The following is a 25,508-nucleotide window of genomic DNA, read 5'->3' on the forward strand; positions in this document are numbered from 1 at the left end:
ATGCCAAATGGAGATACATCCACAGACCTATATTGTAGGCGTTGAATCCCCCGTTCATAAGCCGAAGGGATAAAGATACTAATGAGGGGTATTTGAAGAAGAAAAAGAGATCTATATCACAGGTGTATTCATTGCACATCCACTTTTTTGTCCAAGTAGACAACCACCTAGTTGGGTCCCAGCAACTAACTCTGCTTATACCACCAACATTCAACGTGGCCTCTTCTGGGCATGTTCAGTACCCATGTCGACAGAGTAGTTCCAGCGCCGCTTCAAACCATTGGGATCGTAAACGCTGGCAACACTCTGTTGCCAGTCGCGTGCCGTAAAGATAACCTGCTGTCCACTGAATTGGGGCTGCGAGAGAGCTTGAGGCGGTGACACTGGGGTGATCTTTGACGCCTGTCCATACTGGATAGGATATTGGGCTGCTAGAGGAGCCTGAACTCCCTGCACAGAATTATTTATAGCCATTGGCGGAGAGTTCGTGTTCACAGTAGATGGCGCCATAGAGAATGCCATGTCCCACTGACTAATATTTAAACCAAATATTAGTAAGAGCCCAAAAGAATACATGTGCACTCTTGAGTAGTTTCCTTACTTGATGATACGGGTCGGATCCCAGCTGTTCTCGTCAACCAGTGGGGCATTCATTGATTGACTTGAGACTGGCTGGGGCGGCATCATTGCCAAAGAATGGAGCTGTGAGGAATCGGACTTTGAATCTTCAGTACCAGCTGATATTGGCGGGGAGCTCGGATAGAATTTGTAACCAACTCGGCTCTGGACGGGACCAGTAACCTGACTTACATGAGGTTGATATTGTGAGTCAAGCGGCGAGGGGCTCGGATGGTATGGTTCTGAAGGACTTCCATAAGGAAAAGTGGGCTTAAGCTCGAAGGGTCGATTCACATCTGCGGAGAATGCCAGCCGCAAGGAATCGATCTGGGCTTGCGTTTCTGGCATAGGCCAGGCAGATGAGCATCGCTCGAGAATACGCATGTGTCGGGCAAAATAATCGCGCGCGTCTGTATGGAAGTTGGGATCAGGAGAGGTTATTGCGACCTGACGGTAACGTTTAGCAACTTGTAGCTAGAAGAGGAAGTGCACGAACGTACCAAATGCAACATTGTGCAAGTCATAATGCAGTAAATCGCGAAATTTATCCCTCTCTGCATGGAGAGTAGACCTGCTAGACCGAATCGCTCTAAGATAGCTTCTTGAAGTCTGCAGAGATATTTAGCCGAAGAGTAACATAAGGCCATATGCATTTTCCACCCCCCGCCTGCGGCAAAGGATTTGGATGCAAGCAACTGAGGCCGATGTAACAAAATGATACCTAGGTGGCAATGAGAATGCATATTAGCCACAAAGTGAGAAGGTATCCACGGAGGTGAGCCGTCAGGAGGATAACTGATCTGTAAGTCTGGGGGCAGGCTTTGGAGCCAATCAGTAAAAAGAGGGTTCTTCTCAACAAACTTAGGATTGGCACCCCAATCCTTTTGTCTCTTAATTTTGTGGTATATATCAGTGATTATACGAATGTGATGAGCATTCTGGACAAAGTAGGCGTATTGCCTAGATCGATCGATTTCGAACTTGTCAAGCCCCTTAATGTTCAGTGTAGGACTCATACAAACGGTGTCGGGGTTTACACCGTAGTCCGATCGACCTTTGAATGTTAGTACAGAGAACAAGGAGAATCCCAGAGACATACCTTGTGGCGCCCCGATCATTACTTCAATAACCAAGAGGGCTTGCCATACTCTCGTCTGCACCAAACATTCTATTGGGCTTAGATCGCAGAGCCTGTTCTCTGCATGTGTGTTGTAGTGTTCGTCAATTTCCAAATCCTTGGCCATCGAGACGATTGTTTTCACAGTCTGCCACGAGCGGTAATAATAACCTTTTTTCGGTACCGATTCTCGAGCTTTAAGAAGTAGAAGCAGCGCTTGAATTGTGCTCAGACGCGGTATATCCATAAAACTAGACTCGTGCCCTGGATGTAGCAAAAAGGTTAGATCAGTATCGCAGCAGCACTGAAGGATACAGGGGGGAAATAATAAAAGAGAAAGAAAGCGCGAGCGCGACGAGACCTACTATTCGCTAACGCAAGCCACTGTGCTCCCTGGGCCGGATCATCCGACTGCCTTCCTGCGCATGCAAACAAGGCTTCCAGAAGAAGAGGGGAGATCGAATTCCGATCATATTGCCACTGATAGTACATATGCGACCGGTGCACCACAGGGACATAAGGATGTATATCATCAAAATAGATCTTAAGGTAATCTGTAACCTCTTCATCGGATGGCATAAGCTCCGGAGGAATGCGAATCGTAGAGCCTGCCCCAGTGCGAAGAGGAGGTAGCGGTTCTTCTGCTTCATCTTGTACAGGGATTTCCGGTTCGCCCTTCTCTTTCCTTTGCTGCCTGATATAGGGCGCTATTCAACATATCAGCGGACCCTTCACTGACTTTATCTAGCATTGAATCATACCGATACCAGTCTCATCTATTTTAAGCTCACCAAGAACTTCGCTAAGATCCTCAGCGGTAGACTGTTCATGATCTCCATAGACACCGCTCTCTATAGTCCCCAAGCTCTGAGCTTGAGAGGTAGGGAAGATTTGTTGTTGTTGATAGGAATGATGCGAGACAGGTATGGCAGGTGACCCTACTTCATACATGCTCGGCTGGTGGGTAGCAGGATGAGTGGTGAACTGGGGGAACATTCCCATTCCATCGCTGTAGGGAGGCATGCTGCTCACTGCAGTCTGGCCACTTTCACTGTAACTTTGGGGCAAGGAAAAAGATGAGAACGATTCTGATGAATTGGATGCGCCAATGGATTCCGCCGCATTGGCCTCAACACTTTGCCCCGCGGAAAAATCGCCGTCCTGCCCAACGGTAGGAGGTACACATACTAACTTGAGGCGCGTGCATGCTGAGCAAGGCCATGTATTCGTTGTAGCAGCATCGCACTTGATTTTACGCTTTCGGCAGCCATTACAAGCTCGCATCACTAAGCCAAGCATCTTAGCGAATAGAAGCTTCAATGTCGGGCACAGGAGAGTGACATACCCTTGAGTCTTTTATGTCTGTTGTGCTCATCAACAAAGACATAGTCTGTTATCAAGAGCTTGTCAGTGACTGGTTCCAACCATAATATTTGCCGACCGCTCTTTAGACATGAAGCTGTGCTGATGCCTTACTTTTGTGGCCTTCCCTAGGTGGCCCTGTCGGCGGCGTGAATGTATAGCCCTGCATATCCAAAGAAGGATTATAGGAACAAAGAATAATCCTTAACAAAATAAGTCCAGGAGACTCGATGTAGGTAACTATATTGCTTGAAGATTTATCTGCGAGGCCTGCCTTGTCTAGATAAACCAGAATGCGAGATAAAAATCGGAAGAGAACGAAAAAATAGATTGACGGAAGAGCCTCGGGCAAGAGAGGATGCGAGAATAGCTCACCGAATATGGTGGCTCTGTCTCCGATCTGTCGTCACTGCTAATGCGCCTTTGCTGCTCCCTCGGGGCGCAAACCAGTGTGACCGAGGCAAGCAGTGCCGCAAAGCAAGGCGGGTGCTATAAGGTGGTAGAGAAGCCCTAAAGGAATGTTTCGATGGGAAGTCTTGACTTGACAATCGACCTCAATGGATACGACAGTGCCTCGTGGTAACAATGGCTGTTCTTCTTTCGGTTTGCTAACGTATACAAAGCAGCCAAAAAGCAACCTGTGAAAGAATTCAAGGTTTTCCTAACCCTCGGTGTGTTAATTGCGGTTAGAATCTCTGCGTCTTCAATTAGATGAGGCTGATGACGAATGATTCTAGGTGGAACTAATTGAGCAATGACGCCCTATTTGCGAAAAGTAAAGCACTAAGAATAGAACCTAGCTTTACACAGCGAACTGTCAGTCATGTCTTGAAGTAGTGGTGCGGGGATAGGGAGGAGAGGCGATCTATGATGGCGTTATCAGACAGGGAGCCAATGCTAAGCATGTTATAGAGAGCGACGGTATGGATTTCGAAGCATTGTGTACAGCATTTCCTTAGCAACGAATCTGTGGGATAACAGTGACAACAAACGTGATAGCGAAAAAGACGGGGGAAAGGGGACGACTGTCTGTAGATAATAAATAATACCTTACGATAGAAAGAAGACTGGGTACTTAACCAGCCTGCATCGTGGCTTGACACCGTCAGCGAATTGAGACTCTCTGCTGGTATCTGACGTAGAAAAGTGAACTGAGTCGGCGCATCACACCCCGATTGACAGTCAGCATTTGAATGAAATGTGCGGACCTCGGGCTGCAGTGTGGGTGAAACACTGCGATGGAAGAACGCAGAAAAGCCGCAGGGGCTACCAGAACCTAGCGATCCAGAAGTTGACACCGAAAGGACGCGATACAATCCAGTACCAGGGAAATCAGGAGCCCACCAATACAATGTATTTCGCATGTGGAAACAGATAACCACCACGGTATGTCCCTAGTTAACCGATTGACGCCTGGCGTCTCATAGTAGCCAGGTAGTACGGCATACAGGGACCAAATAGATCGAGCAATTATGAAAAGGGTGGACGGAGAAACCAACCACAATGATATAAGAGTGGATAAACACGATCGGCCCTCGAAGAAGTGGGTGCGAGTAGCAAAAGAGTCAACCAGCCTAGGCGCAGGTGAGGAGAGGATCGCCTCGGATGCTGAGGGGCCGCATGATTGCCGCTCTCAATCGGAGGAAGTGCCAAGAACCATGAAGGCCTTGCCATGACTCGTTAGTTCCATGCGGAAACTACAACTACTAGGACCTATAGTCCACTTATCATCCCTAGACTATAGGTAGTCCTACAATTTTGATGCCCAATAATTACTGCACATATACAAATACAGTCCATACATACATTACTGACATAAGAATACATAAACCAATGAACTCCTGCACATATATAGGGCATATGTGTAGATTTTAGGATGACGGTGACCGACAGAGAGAGAGTATGTACATATCTCAGGGTTGAAACTATTGATGCTATTATCTCGCTTTCGGGCACAGCACATAGCTCCCGGGTTAATTTGTTCCGCCCAGCCAACAAATCCCTAGCTCAAATAAATAAAAAAGTGCGTGACTAATTGAAAGGTCTTGGGTTGAAGGGGAAGAGCCGAACTTCAGGTCTGGCGACGGAATATGTATAACTCTGTGGTGAACGGCCCATTATCTTATGTTAAGGCAGAGTAACTTTGCAACAAACTGGTGTGGATTGAGTACTTATTCTCTTAGGCCCTGCGATATCTCTAAATAGGGTTATGATTGCTGGCGGCCCTGAATAGCTTATACATCTAGAAGCTAGCCTCTCCCTCGGGTTAAGAATAAAGGATTTTATTAGCTCCAATCTAACTATTTGATTGGTACATTGTAAGTCTGCATATGCATATTCCGTACTCTGTACATTCATTACTCAGCATTGTCGATCCAAGCAATTAATGCATGATAGTCACTTGCTATCTGCCAAGTAGTACATACATACTGCTCCGTACATGAGTCGGTGCAACTAAAAAAGTGGGGTTGTCTTCTGAATAAGCACTGAGTACTTAGTGGCCAAGACTATGAACATACATACGTCCCCGTCGCTACATCCGATCAATCATGATCTTTATCGTGGGAATAATGACGGGGCGGAAGGGGGTGTGTTCGATCATTATCAGCCCATCTTAATTCGTGCGGATTAGTCTAGGGGAAAATAATTATTCCATGGCCGTTCACTGCAGGCGCATTATGTCCTCCTATGTATCGCCTAGTAAATTTGCCCCTCAAAAGTAAAAAAGAGTTCATTCGTATACTGGGTATCCTACTCATCCCTCTTGTCAACCGGAGATTATCGTCTGCTTCTTGCATATTCACAAAATGACTTCCGAGATGCAGAATTCGAATCCCACAATCCTGAATGTTGCTGATCTTCCAACACGCTTGCGACCTGCATCGTCTCACAAGCCCGGTGCCTTTAGAAACGGTCTCTTTTCATCAACTCTCCCTTCTGTGGACACTATTGAACTTTCCCCAGAGGGTTTTTACTCATCTACAGAGTCAGACAGTGATGATGATAAATTGATGGAAGAGCCAATTGATGAACAAGAAATATATGGTAAAGTCGTGGCCACTCGCGAGAGGAACATTTTTGAACAGTCCCTGATTAATTATTAGATCTTGTGTCGTCCATATCTGATCCGGAGCACCCAATATCGTTGGGAGCGCTAGCGGTTGTCTCACTTCCTGACATCTCTATTGCACCAACTCTCCCATATGTACCAGCTTCGCCCCTTCGAACGGTGACTGTTCTAATTACCCCCACTATCACGCACTGTAGCCTAGCCACTGTCATAGGTCTCGGTGTACGCGTTCGGCTGGAGCAATCTCTCCCATCTCGGTTTCGCGTGGATGTCCGGATTAAAGAAGGGACGCATAGCACTGCTGACGAAGTGAACAAGCAGTTGGCGGACAAAGAACGGGTGGCTGCTGCACTAGAAAATGGCACACTAATGGGTGTCATTGCGAAGATGCTAGAGACGTGCCAGTGAACCCGACCTTCCTGACATGCCAACAACTAGCGTCCTCATCGCGCTGGCAGCGATATATTATTTGACGTTGTCATCACAAGGATAACCGGGCCCGGCTATTTTCTTTTATTCTATACGAACAATATAACTATATGGAAATTATGATGTTCCATCGAAGCCCAGAAATTAACAAATCATGAATCCAAAACACCACTCTCCTTCAGGCCTCTCCAGAGCTCCGGTTCGAGAAACTTGCTTACGGTGACATCCTCCCCCAAGCCTTTCCGTTTCCTAGTCTTCAGTACGAAGTCCCGAGCGGTGGCCATTGCAGGTGCCATCTCCAGTGGCTTTACCTTGATATCACGGTCCAACGGATCTCCTGGAACGACGCTCCATTTATCGAAGACAAGATTAACTGCAGCTTGGCCTTGTGTATGGATTCGAAGGTCTGTCTCGAATCCGAACGAGTCTATCACTGGAATTAGACCGCGGACTGAATAAAGTGGTGTACCGGCGATCGGCCCATCAGAGAGGACATGGCCTCTCCTGCGTGCAAGGACAGTATACACCGAAGCGACGGCATCCGCAGGCCCTGTCATCGTGCAAGAATAGATGGGTTCCATCAAGCGAGGAGATGCCATGAGGAACGACGAGTAAATCGCGCGTCGGGCAGTGGGAATGATTTGACCACCGCCCCTATAGATAGCCTGGTCGGCAAGGGAGACGTCCGTGAGCCTGAATTTTGTGTTTCTAATTGCTATGATTAATTAGCTTAAAAGTTACCTGGAATGGGTGTGAATAGTCCACGCTCGATTGGTGATGTGGCGTTTTGGGTTGCAAGGGGCTTTAGAATTAATCAACTCACGCTCTTCACAAAGTGGACCTTCCCTTGTACCCCAGCTAAAGCCTTGCGTAATAGAGTCCCTGACGCCTCCGAGAAGCCTCTTATCAACCTGGGATGGTAAAGTATCATCTTGTAATATGTTAGGTCCCATCTCATCTGGGCCAAAGGCCCAAATGCTCCTCGCTGCTAGTTTATCCCAATCGTACTTGTCTTCAAAAAACCGCGCCACCTTGCGAATCGGGTCTTTGATGTTGACTTTACCACTTTCAATGTCCTCTGCGATCCCGTCATCCAAGGGCTCCGCAATCATGGTTATCTTGTTCTTTTTGTTTGGAGTGATGGAATAGCACATAATAGCCGATGTCTCAACAACTGTCTCGCAAAAGCGGGTGACAGGGTCCGAGACCTTAATCTCCATCTCTGAAAAAAGACGTCGCAAGTCATGGAGTACGCAATCCATATAAAGCTCACCGGTTCCTAAGACGACATGCTCCCCAGACTCCTCGACTTTGGTTGAAATCAGGGGGTAGCTCTTGTTGACTTTACGGAGACCATCAAGCATTTTAGGTAGTTCAGATGGGTTGACCGGCTCAACGGCGACCTTAAAAACAGACTCCGTCATATGCCGAATTGGTTTGAATATGTACGCTTCTTCGTCATCATCAAGTTTTAAAGGCACAATAGTCGCTGTCTTCACGATCGAATTGTCCACACCGCCCAGGAGAACCAAGTTTCCGGCGGGAACACCGCTGGTTGTGATGTTATAGGCAGTTTCGGCAATCCACGTGTCGGAAATAGTCGCGGTCACCATGTCTTCTTCGTCTTCAGGAGTATAACCCTCACCTAACACTCGGACTTGTTGACCAGGTTGAGCAGTCCCACTCATTATTCTTCCAAACGCGTTAAAACTTGATGCATCTGTACTAGTAAAAAGTTTCGTGATATGGACAACGAGTGGGCCATCTGCGTTACACGCAGTCATAGCAGTGGCCATTTTCGAATCGAGGGGTCCAGTGTAGTACCGTTCCAGCTTCATCCGCGCACCATCGGCTGGAGAAGGCACATGCTGTACTATCATGTCTACAAATCCTGTAGCCGGGCCGAAGAACTGTTCGCAAACTAGCTTGAGCAGCTCATTTGCGTCTGACTTCAGTTGAGATGGTTTCAAATAGATGCCGACGCTCGCCAGTGTTTGCTTCAAGTCTTCCGGGCTCTCACTTATAGTGTGGGAATAGAGCTTGTAGATTGGCTCTAGAACAAATTTGACGAAAGTTCTCTTAGAATTTTCCTCAACTCCTTTTCGTGTGAACTTTCGGCTTTTTGGATTGAAAAAGATATCACCCCAAAGGCGCCGCGCAAAATCTGATGTCTCGATTTGAGGATAGGTTTCGGCATACATTTTGGCAAATGATTGGAGGGTGAAACACCATCCCATAGAAGCACACGCGAATGCAACATTGCCCTTTTCCGGGCTGAGTCGCCGACTTTCACCCTGGCCAGGCAATACATTCTCAATAACCGTGTTGACCTCTTCGATCACATGCTTCAGCTTGAAATACGCGTCGTTGGGTGGTATTTTCAGCTCAAGTACCAGCCGATCCATTTTGTTCACAACCATGGTTAGAGGAAGGCCCTCTAGCACTGCGTGTTTGATTATTTGCTCGGTATTTGATTGTACACCTTCCACAACATCAACAACTACCACCACGCCGTCAACAAGACGTGATGCTGCAGCCACTTCATCCACGAAGTTCACATGCCCCGGGGTATCAATAATGTTGAATAAATGAGACTTCTCTTTAGTGCCCTGAAGGACTAAACTCATGGGAGCTGATTTGATAGAGAGTCCTCTCTCTCTTTCTAAGAAATGGACATCGGTGTAGCGAAGCTGTTCTTCCTTTTTTCTGCCTGCTCGTTTCTCTAGCCGTTTTGTCAAGTCATGCGTCTGCATTACAAGCATATCCATGAACGCTGTTTTTCCATGGTGTAAATGACCGACAATCGCGACGTTTCTTATTTGATCAGGAAAATTTAGGAGATCTGTCATAAACTCCCGCGAGAAGTGAACTGGAGGGAGCTCAGCCTCTTCAATCGCGAACTTCCTTTGTTGTACTGGAGCAACGATAGGCTCAGAGAGAGGTTGTGTATCTTCTTCCTGGACTAAAGTCTCCACTTCTGTTCCGTAGACTTGCTGTGCACTAGGGTAGTATTGTTTGTCTTCGTGTAGGATCACGGCATTTGATGGACCTTCTGTAATGTTGTATCAGTACTGACCTAGTACAAAAGCTCCAGATGAGTGCCCACCGTCCACCTCCATAGACTGCTGCTCATCTAATTCCTCATCTTCCCCCTCTCCAAAGGCTTCATCGAAGGCAAAAGCTTGCGGCTTCACTTCCTCGTGCTGAGCCTCTTCATCTGAATCTGCAGCCTCTCCGATGTAATTGCCGAATCTAAGTGCTATTAGCTATAATGCACTCAATTATAGTATTAGATATATCGCAGCATACTCATCGTAAAGATCATCCATCGTGTTGTGTGGAAGACGGGTTAAGCTGTCAGAAACTTGTTCCTCGTGAGCCCGCGCGCATTTCTTTTCCCCCCCAGAGCTGCTGAGGTCCGTCCAATGGACTGACCGAATGGTCCGTGCACCAACCCAACTCTTTTGGTCGCCGCGTACAGGGAGGGGTTCTTTAAAGGACCTGATTCCTCATATTGCTCTCGTGTAAAAGATACCGAAATATTCTCTCAGATAATTTTGCTTTTGGAAAGCTCTGCTCAACTACTGGGATTCTCCCTTTACAGTGCTGCAAACTTAGGTTCACCTTACAAAAGCTTTGGCTCTAGGAGTATTTCTATTAGCTCTCAAGGTTCAATATGTCTTCTCTTCCGCCAGTCTACATTGTGTCTTCTGCCCGTACCCCTGTGGGTTCTTTCTTGGGGTGAGACTATTTATACTTCATATACTCCTGTAACTCCAACTGACTCTGATCTTCCACTCTAGCTCTCTTTCAAGCCTAACTGCCCCACAGCTCGGTGCCCATGCCATCAAAGGTATGACAGATCTCGTGCGGTGGTTGGTTTTGATTGTCTAATAATTCAATGATTCAGCTGCTCTCAACAAGGCGGAGGGAGTTAAGCCGTCGGATGTTCAGGAGGTTTTCTTTGGTAATGTCATTTCCGCAAAGTGAGTTCCTATCTCCCTCTGTACCTCAACCAACTCTATTGTCATACTTACATTCGTATTCTATAAATCAGCGTTGGACAAAACCCTGCCAGACAATGTGCTCTCAACGCTGGACTCGGAGAGTCGACTGTGTGTACCACGGTCAACAAGGTTTGCGCGTCTGGCTTGAAGGCGGTTATTCTCGGTGCCCAGACTATTATGACTGGCAATGCGGATATCGTCGTAGCGGGCGGTACGGAATCTATGTCGAATGCTCCTCATTATCTTCCAAATCTCCGCACTGGTGCGAAATATGGCCACCAGAGTCTAGTGGATGGTATAATGAAGGATGGCTTGACAGATGCAGGCAAGCAGGAGCTTATGGGCCTACAAGCCGAGGAATGTGCTCAAGATCATGGTTTTACCAGGGAACAGCAGGACGAATATGCTATTCGTACTTACGAAAAAGCACAGGCGGCCCAGAAGGCTGGTCTTTTCGACGATGAAATTGCGCCTATTGAACTTCCTGGGTTCAGGGGCAAGCCAGGTGTGACTGTGGCACAAGATGAAGAGCCCAAGAATGTAAGGAAGATGTCCTCTCGACTTTCTACCGTTGGTCTTTAGCTGATATATTCATGTCGTAGCTCAATCCCGATAAGCTCCGAGCTATCAAGCCTGCATTTATCCCCGGCTCCGGCACAGTGACAGCCCCCAATTCCTCGCCCCTCAATGATGGTGCTGCTGCTGTGGTCCTGGTTTCGGAGGCTAAACTGAGAGAGCTTAACTTGAAACCTGTCGCGAAGATCCTTGGCTGGGGAGATGCCGCCCAGCAACCGAGCAAGTTCACGACTGCCCCAACGCTAGCAATTCCCAAGGCTCTCAGCCATGCTGGTGTGACTCAAGACGCTGTTGATGCCTTCGAAATTAACGAAGCATTCAGCGTGGTTTCTCTAGCCAACATGAAGCTTCTGGGGCTAACAGAAGACAAAGTCAATATTCATGGTGGTGCAGTGGCAATTGGCCATCCTATCGGCGCCAGCGGTGCTCGTATTTTGACTACGCTGCTTGGTGTCTTGAAGGCGAAAAAGGGTAAGATTGGTTGCGCTGGAATTTGCAACGGTGGAGGTGGCGCCAGCGCTATTGTTGTCGAATCTCTCGTTTGAGTTAAAGGGAATTGCCCCTAATTGTCGTCACAGCGCAGAAATACTTTGAACCAGCAGAATACTAAAGACAGACCCTGGATTGCATAGAATTGTTCTCGTTCCTATGAGCTGCGGTATAAACTTAAGGTTAATGCTCCTTATGGCACCGTCCCTACAATGCCAGAAGTTTCTTGAGGAAATCAACGCACTCCCTCCGATTAATTCAGCAGTACAACCTCATAGGTAAATGAATATGGAGTACGTTTTCATCATAATAAGCTCGGGGGCATTTATATAAAGGACTCTTCAAATCCTACGTACAATTCAGGTTTACGCCTTGCCGAGTTTGCCCAGTTCCTTCCCGATTGCCATGGTAATTATGAAATATCATATCACTGTCACCATACGGGAGTTCGTACACGCTTGGTGAAAATAATGTAACCAAGCATAGCAACCTAAAACGCCGTAAAGGTATTTCAGATAACTCTATGTCAGATATACATAGCACCTATTTTAATGTTTCTAACGAATAGGGGAGGGAATTGATTACTCGATTCTACAATTAAAGGTTAGGAATGGCGTCCAAAGTTGTATAGACAATTTCCATGATAAAACATATTCTGCACCCTACTTACTACTAAGTAGACAAGTACAACATATTGTCTTGTCTTTGAGGAAACGTGCCAATGGCAGCCTGGTTCGACATTGAAACAATGCCATAACTACCTATACATATGTTCTCCAGCTAGAAGAATATCTTATCTATCAGACAGGCCCTTACAGTCACGGGGTCACACAATCTTCCAATGCTTTCCCCGCATTCATGGCGAGCAAGGATTAATTAACGCAATAATGTGCAATGTTTATGATATGATGTGCACATGCCCGGGGTTATGTAGGGTGCAAGGAGGCTGAACTAAGAAGTGTGATATTTACGAAAGTATTAGAGATACAGTCTCAAAGTCTACATCAATAAAGGATACAGAAGTATAAACTACGAACATGTAATTCTTAAGCAAATGCACCAACCAATGCCATCAACAAAGCCCCGCAGGCAACTGCTATACATGCTTCAACGCGCCTTCGACCATGTAGAGTCGCATAGCTCGACTCACTCAGAAAGTCTTCGGCCAAAAGCTCCACCAACCCAGCGAACAGTAAAAGTCCACTACTTATCGCATTCGTGATGCCAACCATGAGCAGACCAGCCGTGCTTGTTGGATCATAGAGGTTATGTAGAATGAGACCGATCGCTTGACCAATTGGAGTTGTAGTCCCATATGCAAGTGACATGAGCCAGGGCTTCATGGAGGTTGGAGCAAAGAGGTCCGGAATAAGAGATGCGATACGTGAGCCAAGAGCGAAGCCCTCGAAAGTCTGGTGGAAACAGATGGCCACGAGTAGGACAACAAACGACGTCCCTGTTGCGACGCTAAGTGCCATCCCAATAAAAATACTATGGAAGAGGATGCCAGCCTCCAGGAGAAGACACTGAAGCAACTGACGTTGCGGATTTTGCATAGACAACTCGGTATCTATTTGTTCATGTGGCATACCTGAAGGACGATGAACTTCACAGTGTGAATACTGATTTTGAGGCCTATTCGCATGTGAGACATTATAGGGGTCTGACCCCTCAAGGCCACTGTTCACGTCCTCCTTGCGCGCGATTGAGTTCCTGGACGGTGACTGACCACTATCGTCGGTAGAGTCTCCAGGCATGTAAGCAGAGAACGGCAGCAAAGTACGTGTGCCGCTTTCGTCTCGCACACCAAGGTGAATGTTCTCTACCGACTCTTGTGGATATCCAGTTTCCTCATTCTGATAGTCACTTGCAGTATCCCCCCCGACATCACTAATCAAGTGGTCATATTCACTTCCATGAACATGGCCTGCTCCTTTCATGGCAAAGAACATTTCTACCAGCACAACAACGAAGACTGAAACCATGGCGACAAACCCAGCCATTGCACGGTATGACTCACTCCAAAACCGAGGAAGACATGGGTCTGTAAGTGACATAAACGCTGTAGGGAGTAAATGGACAAAAGCCGTAGCAATCAATACCCCTGTTCCAAAATGTCTAGAAAGGAAGAGAAAGCGCCGTGGTATTGGTAGACGTGGGAACCGACGGGCGAGCACAGGAAATGAACATGCTTTGGGTAAGTAAGTGAATGTCCAGCCAAAACTCGAGTTATCGGGCCAACTTACCCAAGGTACTCAGCAATAGAATGAGGAACAATGCCATTACATGTGCCGGGGTGTTGTAGGCCCCTCCATCCTTTGAGCCGCATGATGGCTTATCATTATCGGGCCCTTTGATCCCACCTCTTCGGTAGAGTTCCGCTCGTAGAATTGTGTCAGGTATATCTGCAATTAATTCGACGGCGCTTTCGCGGCCTGACGGAGTCCCGAATCAGCGAAAAGAATCTTCATATGAGCTCAGCAACCATGGCGAGAGGCATCTCATTGAAGCAAACACACCCCGTCGTTTAGTTATTAAGTTTTCTGAACACTCACCAGGCATCTTCAGGTCATCTCGTTGCCATCCTGTGGATTGCTTCATTTTCGTCTAGACTTTATGTAATCTTGGATTGCAACCAAATCCATGACCTAGAAACCAACCGTCGGACAAGTCTTAAATTCCCAGATCGCCGAAACAACTTTTAGGGGATTTGTTGATATCTAGCTGACAAAGATAGCTGTAATATTATGTGCTTAAATGGGCAAATGATAGAAATATCTGAATATAATTTATCACTCTCAGGTCTGATAACCTTGGGCTTCGTGACGTTGACCGGGCTCCCACATTGGGGAGAGTGGACATGTTGCAACTCCGGAAGTGTCGTAAACCGAACACGCACACGTTAATGTACAGATTATCTTATCGATCGGGTTTTATTGCTTAGTAAATATCTAACAACACAACAATTAATCCTATTTGCCTATATGCACTTAAGATTACCATATGATATTTAGGTACTCGATAAGAAACTAGAGGAAGAAATGAATAAATTTGAAAATATAAAAATAAAAAATAGAAAATAAAGAAAAGAGAAAAGACAGGAGACTATATGAAGATCTACATTACAAAAAGTTGAATAGCATCCTTCAGTAATAGTTTTGATACAAAGAGGTGACATTACTACTACCTATTTCTCAGTTTAGTCCAACCACTAGTACCTCTGAGCCGATTAGAGCTCATTGGTTCATTTGAGGTCTCTAGACCAGTACTATTGTTCCCCGACATTTCCGTGCTTGGCATATTGATATGACCCTTCCCACCGTCCCGATTGAATGAGGACTCATGAATGGGCTGTACTGAAGTCTGAGGTATGTCATCCCATTCCTTCTTCTCTAGCACTTCCCATTCAGCACTGGCCATTTCACCTAACAAGCTTGACTTCAGTTTGTCTGCAACCTTCGTTGGAGTTGGAAGCTTCCATGTGCGCGTGAATTCCGTCCCCTCCGAGGCGGCGAGGAAAGAATGCACAGTACCATGGGAGTAATGACCTAGCATTGGGAACGATTTTGTCCTTTGTATAATTGTTCTGGGGGAATCCTTCGTGATCTTCACCTTTGATTGTACGTCTCGCCCAGCGAACGCTCTGATGAGTGCCGATGTTTGTGTAGGAGGTGCAACAAGGAGATACCACATATGCTTGCCAATGCTACAGACTTCCTCCCAAGAATCCGATGCTAAATTGAGCCCTTGAGTCCGGCAAAGCCAGGACACATTCCAAGCCAGTAGTGTCGCCCCCTCTATGAACAGGGCATACGTCCCTGGATCCTCCTTGGCAAGTTTTGGGAGACTTCTGTCAATAGAAAGTGGTCGAGGTCGAGGTAAGTATGATCGCACTTCCGCTGTTCGCGATGAAGTTGGACTGGAAGGTGAGGGTTGCGACATACTTGATGCTGGTGACATCTCGCGGGGAACGTAGGATCCGGAGGGTGCGTATATGGTAGGTGCAGGATAGTTCCGATGAGGAAGGGTTATCTCCGCAGGAAGCCTTAGGGACAAGTAATGTGACACAAGCACTAGAAGGTGAGCAATGTAGGCGAAGGATGTCGAGATCTGTGATGGTGTAGCACCTGTTCATTTATTAATACTTGTTTAGGATGTACATAGAAAAGTCGTAACTTTCCATTCATGTCCCTAAGATCTAGTATAGGTATAGCGCCAATTGTATATACCTCTTTAACATCATCGTCTTTCTTTCTGAGTCTTTGCCGTAGGTTATAAAGGTAGGCGGCTTCCCGACATAGGAATATCCGAGCCTCAGCTGTCTTACTGTGCAGTGAGTTCCAGAGGTGATCCGTCCTTTTGGCATTGTTTTGTATGCTAGATAAGGTGGCTGCTTCACGGTCCACCAACTGATACTTCGCAGATTCAGCATCGGAACGGCGTCGCGCGAGCGTCAGCTTGCGCTCAGAAATGTGGCGTTGTTTGTCCCTGATCTCAAGCTGTAAGGTCTCGATCTGACTTGCAAGTGTCTTTGTCCTTGTAGAGGATTTGGCTTTTTCATTGGCGATGGTCTGCATGACCCAGACTCTGTGGTCCTCATCTTGGATCCTGGAATTCCCAGCACCAGACTGGTCAAAAGGAACCTCGAAAGTATTTATAGAGGATACTGCATTATCGATCTGGTGTTCTAAGGACTCTTTCTCTAGAAGGACCCTGGCAGTTTCGATCCGGAGCTGATAGAGCTGGTTGCGGGCACAAGTAGGGCAAAGGTATCTAAGTCGCGATGTTGGAGCACGAGAACATACGTGACAGCTCATCCCAAAAGATTTAAGCTATGTTTTTAAATGCGGGGTGTGATAAACATGAAACTAAAGGGCGACGTTGGAAGCTATCGGTGAGGCGGGCAGATGCGGCAGATTGTGACGCAACGTCATTTGCTGTTTATAAAATTAACAAGGGACTACGGACTACGGGTACGTATGCCTTACGGTAAAAGCCATATAATTTAATATAAACAATACCAAAGAATAGGAATAGCAACGATGACTAAAAATGAATACATAGGTTAGAGTTATAAGGAACTCACTCTTTAGTTGCTTTCTATGCAATGTGGTTCTACTGCCAGGGCTAGTACTACGTACTACTAGTAGAAGGGGATAATACTCTGACTTAGTCATTTGATTGGTTGAATGACCGCAGCTCCCACTCATGGTAGCTCCGTACCCTTGGACTGATATTCGCCCTCTTCAACCTTTACCTTGGGAGTAATCATATGGATTACCGCCGGATATTTACCTGCGCTTGGTAACGTCTTGCTCCTAAAATCGCTCTATTATCGATGGCTAGACACGAAGTTGACTAATACGTAGTAGAACAATCCCTAGGTAATGCACTCACTTTTAGGAATTAAGGCCATAATTTCTAGCCCACCAGCATTGTGAAGCAAATCCTACCGGGTTCCAATAAAAATGGACCCTACGGGCAAAATCGATTCTACTCAATGCTCTCCACAGCTGTTTCGGATAAAAGAGAGCATCAGTGTGTATGAAGCTCCGCGGAGTTTGTGCCCGTCATCAGAGGATCTCCAAGATTATGATTGGGAGCATCTTCAAGAAAATTACACCAACACGATGGAGAAACATGGGACAGTTGAAGAGGGTTTGCGAGCTCAGATCTCGAAACTTCTCGAGGTGCTTTTTACCTTATTTTTCAACTCGAAAGGACAATATCTGACCAGCATCTCATAGGTTTTCATGGCGTGGTCTCAGACTACTGTTGTCCGTGATGAAACCAGAGCGCTAAAGAGGTTTGAAAGTATGCGATCATAGTATGATTTGATGGGCTTATACAATCTGGTAGATTCAAAACGCAAATGCAGCACGTACAAAATTCAGAGGAGGAGTTGGAGAAAAAGCGGAAACACTGTACGTCACCAATGTCTTCCAGCGAGTTGATGCACGTAATTATCTAACTATTCCTGCAGACAATGACGTTGTAAAGGCATTCGAAAGTGCTCTTGCGCTCCTTAATGACCGCATAAAAGCTTGAATGCAGTGGCTACCTGTGTTAACTTCCTTTCTATTCTTCTTCTCCACATTACAGGGTCTGTACCAGCCAATGAATGATAAAAACAATACCTAGAGTTCATCTCATAATCCCTGATGTTATAACCCAACGCCATACATGATGACATACAGCAAAGCCCAACCATAACACACACACACACACACACGGCCGACGAAAAGTGGGATAGAAAGAAAAAGAAAACCGAGCAATGTCAAGTTTAGGCACACCCAGCCTCATTTTGCCTTCTGGACTAAACAGAAATGCTCTTCTAGGTTGTTTCAATCTGCCCTCTAGCGCTTGCTAGTAAGCTTTCTTCTTCGGCCTCTTCAACATCTTCGTCAAGTTGTCGCTCGTCTAATTTTGGAGAGCGCAGAAGGGCAGTAACCAGCACAAGTACATAGATCCCTTAATCGCGTGTGGATGGTTAGGGTCTCTAGTTAAGATATATGGGAGGGATAAAGGGCTCCTACCTAAAAAGGCGAACTGCCCCCAGAAGAAAATGGCACCGAAAAAGGGAAAATTTATCGCGACACGGTTGAGGAATGTACTGGCAACACTTGGTGTGCAGACTTGCTGCGCAACCAAATTATCTGCTAGCTCAGAGCATGGCTTAACAAGGTGTTGAGCATTCGAACAATCCGGTTGTTGTTCAGAAAAACCAAGCTTTCGATCACAGAATGTCTGTCGTCCATAAGTCGCATATTGAGGAGCAATCATCATCGTCGTCGAGTAGTTCAAGGCTAGTATGATCAACATCAATATGGCCGTGGCTAATAGGAGAGCTTGCGGCGACGTATGGCCTTTTCGGATTTGGAAGATTCTGATCCAGAGAAATCGAATACCAACTGCAGTAATACCAATGACAGAGCTGCTGAAAAGAAGCAAGACAAGAATAGTGAAAATGGCATAGTCAACTGGAAATACTTTCGCGGATTGAACAAGGACCCAATTGATGGGGTTGAAGACATTGATATGTCCAAGGATGTATCCGCACCGGTGTTTGCATAGTGAGTTGCTTGCCTTGTCAATCGCGGTCAACAGCATAGATATCCATATGATAAGAGCGACTACGGAAAGAGTGATCCCGAATATGAACTGAAGTGGACGGAATATAGCATCCACTTTTAGCCATGCTCTCATCAACCGGCTCTGACCTTCACACCGCGCTTCATCTGCTAAGCGTTGTCGACGAATAAGCGTTCGTTCTTCCCTGACAAGAGTATCCAACTCTCTACGGTCTTTAGAAGATAAAAGCCCTGGATTTCCTCCACAGCGGCCCTCTAGCTGGCGCTGTCGCTCTCGGTTAGAATCAAGTTGCACAGCTGTAGTCGCTTTTAATGTCGGGCTTGAAACCGACGGGCCCGCCTTGACTAAGCTAATAGGGAGGAGAGCTAGGCCCGTAGAAGTATACAAGACGTATAAGCACAGGCCAATGGCTATCAGCAACCCAAGCGCAAATGTAAGGGCGCGCTCGCCACCTGTGAAGAAATTAATTAGCACCAACATACCGTGGCGCGAGGTAGTTGCTGGAGGGACAGTAAACAGGGGCTTTAAAGCTTACGGTTTTCGGTCAGTAGGTTTTTGAAGAAATCCAGACCGCCATCTTTCGCATCTTTCGCAACAGGCACGAAGAACCCAACGAGAAACAACACCACCACTATCGCAATGAAAGAGATGGTGTATTTGAAGGCAGCCCAGAGCCTCTGCCCGAGCGTCTGTTCTCCTGTTTCGGAAGCGACTTCGTCATACTCTTCATACCAAAAATAGATAAAGGGTATCACAAGTAAGCAGAAAAGGGCGTCCATAGAGTATAGGAAGTAATACACGATTTTCAGGGAGTACAGTATCCTATCTATTTCATTTTGAGTAGCCCAGTCCTTTCGCCTGCCCAAAGCCGGAGAAGTCGTAGAGGAGACTAGAGCAACATCAACTGGTACCAGGAGAGCAGTCGCCAGAAGGGTGGTGATAGCAACGATACAAGTCAAAGTCACAGACTGAGAGCGATCCCGAGGAGTTTGATAAACATATACGAATACAGAGGCCACTGCAACCAGAATTGCTATCACAATTGCATACATGACCCAAATAAGGGAGGTTTGCAGAAGCGCCATGCTGTTGAGAGATTAAACCTCACATGGGACGAAGCTCTGTTGGATGATTGAAGCTAAGGGATTACAATGACCTGCTGACGAATCATGAGTACCAGACGAGGGACATGCAAAAACTTAAGGGATACTGAAAAATTGCAGTAACATACCAGAGAAGATGACAGGATCATGCTAATCTCGCATCAAAGCTAGAGAATAGACCTATTGATGGCATCGTGTCGAAATTCCAAACACGTATTACGTCATCGAATCATGGAGCTTGTCCTGGTCACGTGATGCACTCCCTTAGCTCCCGTTTTGTTCTGCGGAGAGTCCAAATTATGTAAAGGAACTGCTGCACCAAGCAGCTTCGCTTGTTATTCAAAAAGAAAATTTTTGGAATAAGATCATCAAGCAGCGAATAAACTTGACATTCTCAACTTTTGTTATCTTAACCTTTCTATTCACTTAAACAATGCTCACTCTTTCTTAAGCCAGCTAAAATCCAGGTACAGTTTGTGCATAAACAGGGAGAATCAAATCAAATCAGGATATTTGAACGTTCTTCATTCTATTCTCATACCCAAATGCAATGCTATACTGAACTGCTGCCCCCTAGTGGGGTTACTCAGTCATTGGCACTTCCTTTTATTTCCGAATCAGCGAACAATTTGGTGGTTGCTAGAACATCTCTTCTTCAGATATTTTCTCTACTTAATGTTGTTCCTCGACCTGAAGGGACTGAAGAACAGGGAGCTACCAAATTGATCTTGGAGAGGGAATATATCCTTCCAGGGACGGTAACAGATCTCTGTCGAGTCAAACTCTTAAACACCAAGAGTGGCGGGGAAGCCATTTTGCTTGCCTTCCGGAATGCGAAGCTTAGTTTGATCGAATGGGACCCGGAGCGTTATGGCATCTCTACAGTTTCTATTCATTATTATGAGCGGGATGATTCGACCAGTAGTCCGTGGGTGCCTGATTTGAGCAGTTGTGGCAGCATTCTTAGTGTGGACCCCAGCAGTAGATGTGCGGTTTTCAATTTCGGGATCCGAAACCTCGCTATCCTTCCGTTCCATCAGCCAGGTGATGACCTGGTCATGGATGATTATAGCTCCGAACTGGACGAGGAGAGACTTGCCTGTCATGGACTGGAAAATGGTGCCAATCCCGATATGTCCAAAGAAGGCATAGTTCATCAAACGCCGTATGCTTCTTCTTTTGTCCTACCGTTGGCTGCGTTAGATCCATCAATACTGCACCCCATAAGTCTCGCTTTTCTATATGAATACAGGGAGCCCACATTTGGTATCTTGTACTCGCAGGTTGCTACGTCAAATGCGCTTCTTCATGAGAGGAAAGATGTTGTTTTTTATACTGTTTTCACACTGGATCTAGAACAACGAGCATCGACGACTTTGCTTTCGGTGTCTAGACTGCCCAGTGACTTGTTTAAAGTGGTAGCCCTTCCGCCTCCTGTTGGAGGTGCTCTTCTTATCGGCTCTAATGAACTTGTTCACGTTGACCAGGCAGGCAAAACCAACGCAGTGGGCGTCAATGAGTTCTCTAGGCAAGTTTCGTCGTTTTCAATGACAGACCAATCGGACCTAGCACTTCGTCTTGAAGGTTGTGTTGTTGAGCGCCTTTCTGAAAGCAATGGAGACCTACTTTTGGTTACCTCCGCAGGCGACATGGTCCTTGTGAGATTTAAGCTAGACGGCAGGTCAGTGTCGGGCATCTCCATTCACCCTGTGCCTTCTCATGCTGGGGGAGACATCATGAAATCTGCTGCGTCGTCGTCGGCTTTCCTTGGTGATAGGAGAGTCTTTCTGGGGAGTGAGGATGCCGATTCAATACTTTTGGGCTGGTCCATCCCATCCTCAGGCAATAAGAAGCTTCGACCTCAGGCAAGACATATTGAGGAAGATTCTGGAGAATTTTCGGATGAAGAACAGAGTGAAGATGATGCTTACGAAGATGACCTTTATACTACGGCGTCGGACCTTGTTGTAGATGGCCGCCGCTCATCCGCAGAGTCATCTGGCTTCGGTCTGTACAATTTTCGGAAAGACGATAGACTTTTGAATATCGGACCTCTAAAGGACATTACTTTCGGCAGGTCTTCTGTAAGCCATGGGGGGGAGGACCTTACCGGAAATGGCTCCCCCGAGTTGGAACTGGTAGCTTCACAGGGCTCGGATGGAAGCGGCGGGCTGGTTGTGATGAAGCGCGAGCTCGAGCCTCAAGTGCTTGCTTCTATGAAAATAGGTTCGGTTCGCTGTGCCTGGACAGCATCTGTAGCTTATAGGGGAGAAACCGTACCCAAGACCGCCGCACAATCGGAAGAGCAAGAATGCCATCATTATGTTATCGTGTCAAAAACGAGTGCTGATAAAGAACAATCTGAAGTCTTTCGGGTGGAGGGGCAAGAATTGAGGCGCTTCAAAGCCCCTGAATTCAATCCAAACGAAGACTTAACGATTGATATTGGGGTATTAACAAGCAAAAATCGAGTGGTCCAGATTTTGGGAAATGAAGTCCGAAGCTACGATGCTGGTAAGTCTTGCCTTCTGAATGGCGCGTTTACGACGGAAGGAATCTAATGAATCAGGCCTGGGCTTGTCTCAGATCTATCCTGTATGGGACGAAGATACTAGCGATGAACGGATGGCCGTCACTACTAGTCTTGCGGATCCTTACCTAGCAATACTACGAGATGATTCAACATTGCTGCTTCTCCAAGCAGATGATAGCGGAGACCTCGATGAAGTCGAATTGAATAAGCATATTGCAACATCCAATTGGTTATCGTGCTGCTTGTATTTCGACAAAACCGGAATTTTCTCATCCACCAGTGAAACCTCGGGTGAAGCGACACTAAGAGGCATGACCCTATTTCTAATGAGCCAAGATTGCCGTTTGTTTGTGAGTCACTCAACAGACTCAAGTCAATTGAGCTGTGCTTTTTGCGCCAGCGTCGAACTTGATCACCCTTGATACTAACAGCCTGCTAGATTTATCGACTTCCCGACCAGAAACTGTTAACAATACTTGAAGGTGTCGATTGTTTGCCGCCCATTTTATCGAGCGAGCTTCCGAAGCGGTCAACTGCGCGTGAGACTTTGACAGAAGCTGTTGTTGCTGACCTCGGAGACGCTTGGAGCAGTTCTCCGTATTTAATTGTACGATCTTGACTCAACTCCCAAATGAAGCATCTTTCTAGACTTACTGACTAACGGGATCGGTGTAGATACGGAGCAGGCATGATGATCTTGCGGTATACAGACCTTTCATCTCGACTACAAAGTCAGAAAAGGGATCTCACGCTAGCCTAAACTTTCTTAAAGAAACAAATTCTGTTCTGCCAAAGATAAGACCTAGCTCCGACGGCCAGCCGTCAAACGAGGAGTTAGGGAGGACTACGCCGCTACGTATAATATCCAATGTTTTGGGACTTAGCGCGGTATTTATGGCAGGTGCTTCAGCGGGCTACCTAATCAAAACTTCAACAAGCTCACCACATTTTGTGCGCCTGAGGGGAGGATTCACGCAATATGTTGGCAACTTGGACACTTTTGAAGGTGGTCAAGGCCTTATCTTCCTAGATTCAAAGGTACTTCATACTTATCCATCTATTCACTATGTATATACTAAAATATTTGTGCAGGATATTGTACGTTTGTGTCGAGTGTCTCATGATACCCAGTTTCACTATTCGTGGACAATACAACAAGTACCTATTGGAGAGCAAGTCGATCACCTAGCTTACTCTTCGTCATCTGGCATGTACGTCCTGGGAACTAGTCATAGGACAGAATTCAAACTACCTGACGATGATGAGTTACATCCTGAATGGCGTAACGAAAGTATGACCAACATCCGGAGATATTCCTGCAGCGTGCTGATGATGTCATAGTGACTACCTTCTTCCCCGAAGTTCAGCGAAGCTCTTTAAAAATCGTGAACCCAAGGACATGGTCTGTTATTGATAGGTATGAAGCCATTGTGAACCGCCTAAATAGCAAATGTCTGACGTTCGTTTCTTTGGCCACCTGAAAGCTATCTATTGGGCCCTGCCGAGCATGTGATGGCGGTGAAAAACATGAGTCTTGAGGTCTCTGAGAACACTCATGAGCGTAAGGATATGATCGTTGTCGGAACAGCATTTGCAAGGGGTGAAGATGTTGCTTCACGCGGTTGTGTGTACGTCTTTGAAGTCATCAAGGTGGTCCCGGATCCTGAAAAGCCGGAGACAAGCCGTAAATTGAGACTTGTAGGCAAAGAGCCGGTAAAAGGCGCTGTAACCGCATTGTCCGAAATCGGTGGCCAGGGCTTTCTGATTGTCGCACAGGGACAGAAATGTATTGTCAGAGGTCTCAAGGAAGATGGTAGCCTCCTCCCTGTTGCTTTCATGGATGTACAATGCTATGTCAGCGTGGTGAAGGAGCTAAAGGGCACTGGAATGTGCATCATCGCCGATGCTGTGAAAGGACTTTGGTTTGCGGGCTACTCAGTAAGTTTTTGCTCACTTAATTCGCGAGACAACGTGACCAAGGGGCAATATCTAATAACCTTGCGTCTCCAGGAAGAGCCGTATAAAATGAGTCTCTTCGCAAAGGACCTAGATTACCTTGAAGTCTTGGCGGCAGATTTCCTTCCCGATGACAACAAATTGTTCATTCTCGCTGCGGACAGTGACTGCAATCTCCACGTCCTCCAATATGACCCTGAAGGTGAGTTTGGTTACCTTTGACTAAAACTCTTAGCAAGTAATCCACTGATCAGGAATAGATCCGAAATCATCCAATGGTGACAGGCTGCTAAGCCGTAGTAAGTTCCATACAGGCAATTTCACCTCGACGTTAACGCTGTTGCCGCGTACTATGGTCTCTTCCGAGCGAATTATCTCTGATGTTGATACGATGGACGTCGGCATCCAAGTCCCGCGCCACCAGGTTCTCATCACTTCTCAGAATGGATCTGTTGGTCTCGTTACATGCGTTTCTGAAGAGTCCTACCGTCGACTGTCCGCCTTACAGTCTCAGCTGACAAATACCATTGAACACCCCTGTGGTCTCAATCCTCGAGCTTTCCGGGCAGTCGAAAGCGACGGTACAGCAGGCAGGGGAATGCTTGACGGAAAGCTTCTCTCCCAATGGATGGATATGGGCAAGCAACGTAGAATGGAAATAGCCGGTCGGGTTGGCGCAAATGAATGGGAAATCAAGGCTGATCTTGAGGCTGTCAGCGGTGCAGGACTTGGGTACCTGTAATGGTCATCAATCTCGAATGTGAAGGGCTTCAGACCGTCTGGCATAGTGCACCAAAGCCAGAAACCTAATTTCAGGCAAGAACCCTGCACTGGGGTTATAATCGTGTTATGTCTACATCTTTTTAGCGTGTTCGAGGATTGCCTTAGCGCGAGACAAGACTCATCCAGTGGTACTCCGATGCTCCTCTTTCTTATTGTATATTGTATTAACCATTAATAGGAAAATGAAAGACTTAATAAGACGATGATGGTTAGAATCTATCACATCGCTTAGCGATAGCTCGTCACAATTTCATTTTTCTCTATGTAGGATTAATAAGTTTAATTTTGAAGATATTTCGCGACCAACAAGTGTGCTTGATTTGAAAATAATATACTTTGTCAGTCCAAATAGTTATATTCTTAAGTAAATACA

General features: G+C 46.4%; 10 protein-coding genes across 10 annotated transcripts; 4 read left to right on the forward strand and 6 right to left on the reverse strand.

The window, feature by feature from the left end:
- Window positions 1-210: 210 nt before the first annotated feature.
- Window positions 211-3,019, reverse strand: BDW43DRAFT_302588 (Zn(II)2Cys6 transcription factor; the record flags this gene model as incomplete). Its single annotated transcript, XM_032045270.1, has 6 exons — window positions 211-532; window positions 602-1,065; window positions 1,119-1,672; window positions 1,718-1,999; window positions 2,101-2,442; window positions 2,497-3,019. 6 exons carry the CDS (start codon window positions 3,017-3,019, stop codon window positions 211-213), a joined length of 2,487 nt encoding a protein of 828 aa, XP_031896977.1.
- A 249-nt stretch (window positions 3,020-3,268) lies between these two features.
- Window positions 3,269-4,692, reverse strand: BDW43DRAFT_168372 (uncharacterized protein). Its single transcript, XM_032038699.1, has 3 exons — window positions 4,152-4,692; window positions 3,473-3,792; window positions 3,269-3,300 (listed from the first exon to the last, which is right to left on the reverse strand). Exons 1-2 carry the CDS (start codon window positions 4,459-4,461, stop codon window positions 3,608-3,610), a joined length of 495 nt encoding a protein of 164 aa, XP_031896978.1. The 5' UTR covers window positions 4,462-4,692; the 3' UTR covers window positions 3,269-3,300; window positions 3,473-3,607.
- Window positions 4,693-5,821: 1,129 nt separating this feature from the next.
- BDW43DRAFT_168520 (iron-sulfur cluster assembly protein CIA2) lies at window positions 5,822-6,833 on the forward strand. The gene is made up of 2 exons (XM_032038700.1): window positions 5,822-6,142; window positions 6,202-6,833. Exons 1-2 carry the CDS (start codon window positions 5,905-5,907, stop codon window positions 6,573-6,575), a joined length of 612 nt encoding a protein of 203 aa, XP_031896979.1. The 5' UTR covers window positions 5,822-5,904; the 3' UTR covers window positions 6,576-6,833.
- On the reverse strand, window positions 6,648-9,961 carry BDW43DRAFT_168529 (116 kDa U5 small nuclear ribonucleoprotein component). The gene is made up of 4 exons (XM_032038701.1): window positions 9,906-9,961; window positions 9,703-9,848; window positions 7,420-9,648; window positions 6,648-7,311 (listed from the first exon to the last, which is right to left on the reverse strand). Exons 1-4 carry the CDS (start codon window positions 9,923-9,925, stop codon window positions 6,749-6,751), a joined length of 2,958 nt encoding a protein of 985 aa, XP_031896980.1. The 5' UTR covers window positions 9,926-9,961; the 3' UTR covers window positions 6,648-6,748.
- A 143-nt stretch (window positions 9,962-10,104) lies between these two features.
- Window positions 10,105-12,020, forward strand: erg10B (acetyl-CoA C-acetyltransferase). The gene is made up of 5 exons (XM_032043028.1): window positions 10,105-10,337; window positions 10,400-10,449; window positions 10,507-10,582; window positions 10,654-11,143; window positions 11,206-12,020. The coding sequence occupies exons 1-5, from the start codon at window positions 10,273-10,275 to the stop codon at window positions 11,722-11,724; spliced, it is 1,200 nt and encodes a 399-aa protein (XP_031896981.1). The 5' UTR covers window positions 10,105-10,272; the 3' UTR covers window positions 11,725-12,020.
- Window positions 12,021-12,621: 601 nt separating this feature from the next.
- On the reverse strand, window positions 12,622-14,543 carry BDW43DRAFT_286227 (putative ZIP family zinc transporter). The gene is made up of 3 exons (XM_032043029.1): window positions 14,224-14,543; window positions 13,915-14,103; window positions 12,622-13,859 (listed from the first exon to the last, which is right to left on the reverse strand). The coding sequence occupies exons 1-3, from the start codon at window positions 14,267-14,269 to the stop codon at window positions 12,715-12,717; spliced, it is 1,380 nt and encodes a 459-aa protein (XP_031896982.1). The 5' UTR covers window positions 14,270-14,543; the 3' UTR covers window positions 12,622-12,714.
- A 235-nt stretch (window positions 14,544-14,778) lies between these two features.
- On the reverse strand, window positions 14,779-16,527 carry BDW43DRAFT_286229 (Atg14 domain-containing protein; the record flags this gene model as incomplete). The annotated part of the gene is made up of 2 exons (XM_032043030.1): window positions 15,850-16,527; window positions 14,779-15,796 (listed from the first exon to the last, which is right to left on the reverse strand). Coding segments are annotated over exons 1-2 (1,577 nt in total), but the record flags the coding sequence as incomplete, so codon positions are not given.
- Window positions 16,528-17,136: 609 nt separating this feature from the next.
- On the forward strand, window positions 17,137-17,716 carry BDW43DRAFT_314205 (uncharacterized protein; the record flags this gene model as incomplete). Its single annotated transcript, XM_032047756.1, has 4 exons — window positions 17,137-17,358; window positions 17,416-17,474; window positions 17,528-17,592; window positions 17,652-17,716. 4 exons carry the CDS (start codon window positions 17,137-17,139, stop codon window positions 17,714-17,716), a joined length of 411 nt encoding a protein of 136 aa, XP_031896984.1.
- Window positions 17,709-20,028, reverse strand: BDW43DRAFT_168587 (putative LMBR1 domain protein). Its single transcript, XM_032038702.1, has 4 exons — window positions 19,992-20,028; window positions 19,296-19,919; window positions 18,205-19,212; window positions 17,709-18,139 (listed from the first exon to the last, which is right to left on the reverse strand). Exons 2-4 carry the CDS (start codon window positions 19,843-19,845, stop codon window positions 18,003-18,005), a joined length of 1,695 nt encoding a protein of 564 aa, XP_031896985.1. The 5' UTR covers window positions 19,846-19,919; window positions 19,992-20,028; the 3' UTR covers window positions 17,709-18,002.
- A 147-nt stretch (window positions 20,029-20,175) lies between these two features.
- BDW43DRAFT_286235 (cleavage/polyadenylation factor CFT1) lies at window positions 20,176-25,484 on the forward strand. The gene is made up of 8 exons (XM_032043031.1): window positions 20,176-22,377; window positions 22,433-22,746; window positions 22,836-23,003; window positions 23,072-23,434; window positions 23,489-23,687; window positions 23,738-23,813; window positions 23,881-24,554; window positions 24,613-25,484. Exons 1-8 carry the CDS (start codon window positions 20,409-20,411, stop codon window positions 25,092-25,094), a joined length of 4,245 nt encoding a protein of 1,414 aa, XP_031896986.1. The 5' UTR covers window positions 20,176-20,408; the 3' UTR covers window positions 25,095-25,484.
- The last annotated feature ends 24 nt before the right edge of the window (window positions 25,485-25,508 follow it).

This window comes from Aspergillus alliaceus, assembly GCF_009176365.1.
Source record: "Aspergillus alliaceus strain CBS 536.65 unplaced genomic scaffold BDW43scaffold_45, whole genome shotgun sequence".
Lineage (NCBI taxonomy): Eukaryota > Fungi > Ascomycota > Eurotiomycetes > Eurotiales > Aspergillaceae > Aspergillus > Aspergillus alliaceus.

Bases quoted from the DNA above. Each gene is read 5' to 3' on its own strand.
- BDW43DRAFT_168372 (XM_032038699.1), bottom strand. From the start codon at position 4,461: ATGCGAAATACATTGTATTGGTGGGCTCCTGATTTCCCTGGTACTGGA. The intron at 3,793-4,151 runs GTAAGGTATTAT...TTGAAGACGCAG, and splicing joins TACCCAGTCTTCTTTCTATC to AGATTCTAACCGCAATTAAC.
- BDW43DRAFT_168520 (XM_032038700.1), top strand. From the start codon at position 5,905: ATGACTTCCGAGATGCAGAATTCGAATCCCACAATCCTGAATGTTGCT. The intron at 6,143-6,201 runs GTAAAGTCGTGG...ATTAATTATTAG, and splicing joins TGATGAACAAGAAATATATG to ATCTTGTGTCGTCCATATCT.
- BDW43DRAFT_168529 (XM_032038701.1), bottom strand. From the start codon at position 9,925: ATGGATGATCTTTACGATGA. The intron at 9,849-9,905 runs GTATGCTGCGAT...AATAGCACTTAG, and splicing joins ATGGATGATCTTTACGATGA to ATTCGGCAATTACATCGGAG. The intron at 7,312-7,419 runs GTGAGTTGATTA...AATTAATCATAG, and splicing joins AGGTCCACTTTGTGAAGAGC to CAATTAGAAACACAAAATTC.
- erg10B (XM_032043028.1), top strand. From the start codon at position 10,273: ATGTCTTCTCTTCCGCCAGTCTACATTGTGTCTTCTGCCCGTACCCCT. The intron at 10,450-10,506 runs GTATGACAGATC...TCAATGATTCAG, and splicing joins CGGTGCCCATGCCATCAAAG to CTGCTCTCAACAAGGCGGAG. The intron at 11,144-11,205 runs GTAAGGAAGATG...TTCATGTCGTAG, and splicing joins AAGATGAAGAGCCCAAGAAT to CTCAATCCCGATAAGCTCCG.
- BDW43DRAFT_286227 (XM_032043029.1), bottom strand. From the start codon at position 14,269: ATGAAGCAATCCACAGGATGGCAACGAGATGACCTGAAGATGCCTG. The intron at 14,104-14,223 runs GTGAGTGTTCAG...GGACTCCGTCAG, and splicing joins AGATGACCTGAAGATGCCTG to GCCGCGAAAGCGCCGTCGAA. The intron at 13,860-13,914 runs GTAAGTTGGCCC...ACTTACCCAAAG, and splicing joins TCTATTGCTGAGTACCTTGG to CATGTTCATTTCCTGTGCTC.
- BDW43DRAFT_168587 (XM_032038702.1), bottom strand. From the start codon at position 19,845: ATGGCGCTTCTGCAAACCTCCCTTATTTGGGTCATGTATGCAATTGTG. The intron at 19,213-19,295 runs GTAAGCTTTAAA...ATTTCTTCACAG, and splicing joins AAACCTACTGACCGAAAACC to GTGGCGAGCGCGCCCTTACA. The intron at 18,140-18,204 runs GTAGGAGCCCTT...CACGCGATTAAG, and splicing joins GGGGCAGTTCGCCTTTTTAG to GGATCTATGTACTTGTGCTG.
- BDW43DRAFT_286235 (XM_032043031.1), top strand. From the start codon at position 20,409: ATGCAATGCTATACTGAACTGCTGCCCCCTAGTGGGGTTACTCAGTCA. The intron at 23,688-23,737 runs GTATGACCAACA...ATGATGTCATAG, and splicing joins TCCTGAATGGCGTAACGAAA to TGACTACCTTCTTCCCCGAA. The intron at 23,814-23,880 runs GTATGAAGCCAT...GCCACCTGAAAG, and splicing joins ACATGGTCTGTTATTGATAG to CTATCTATTGGGCCCTGCCG.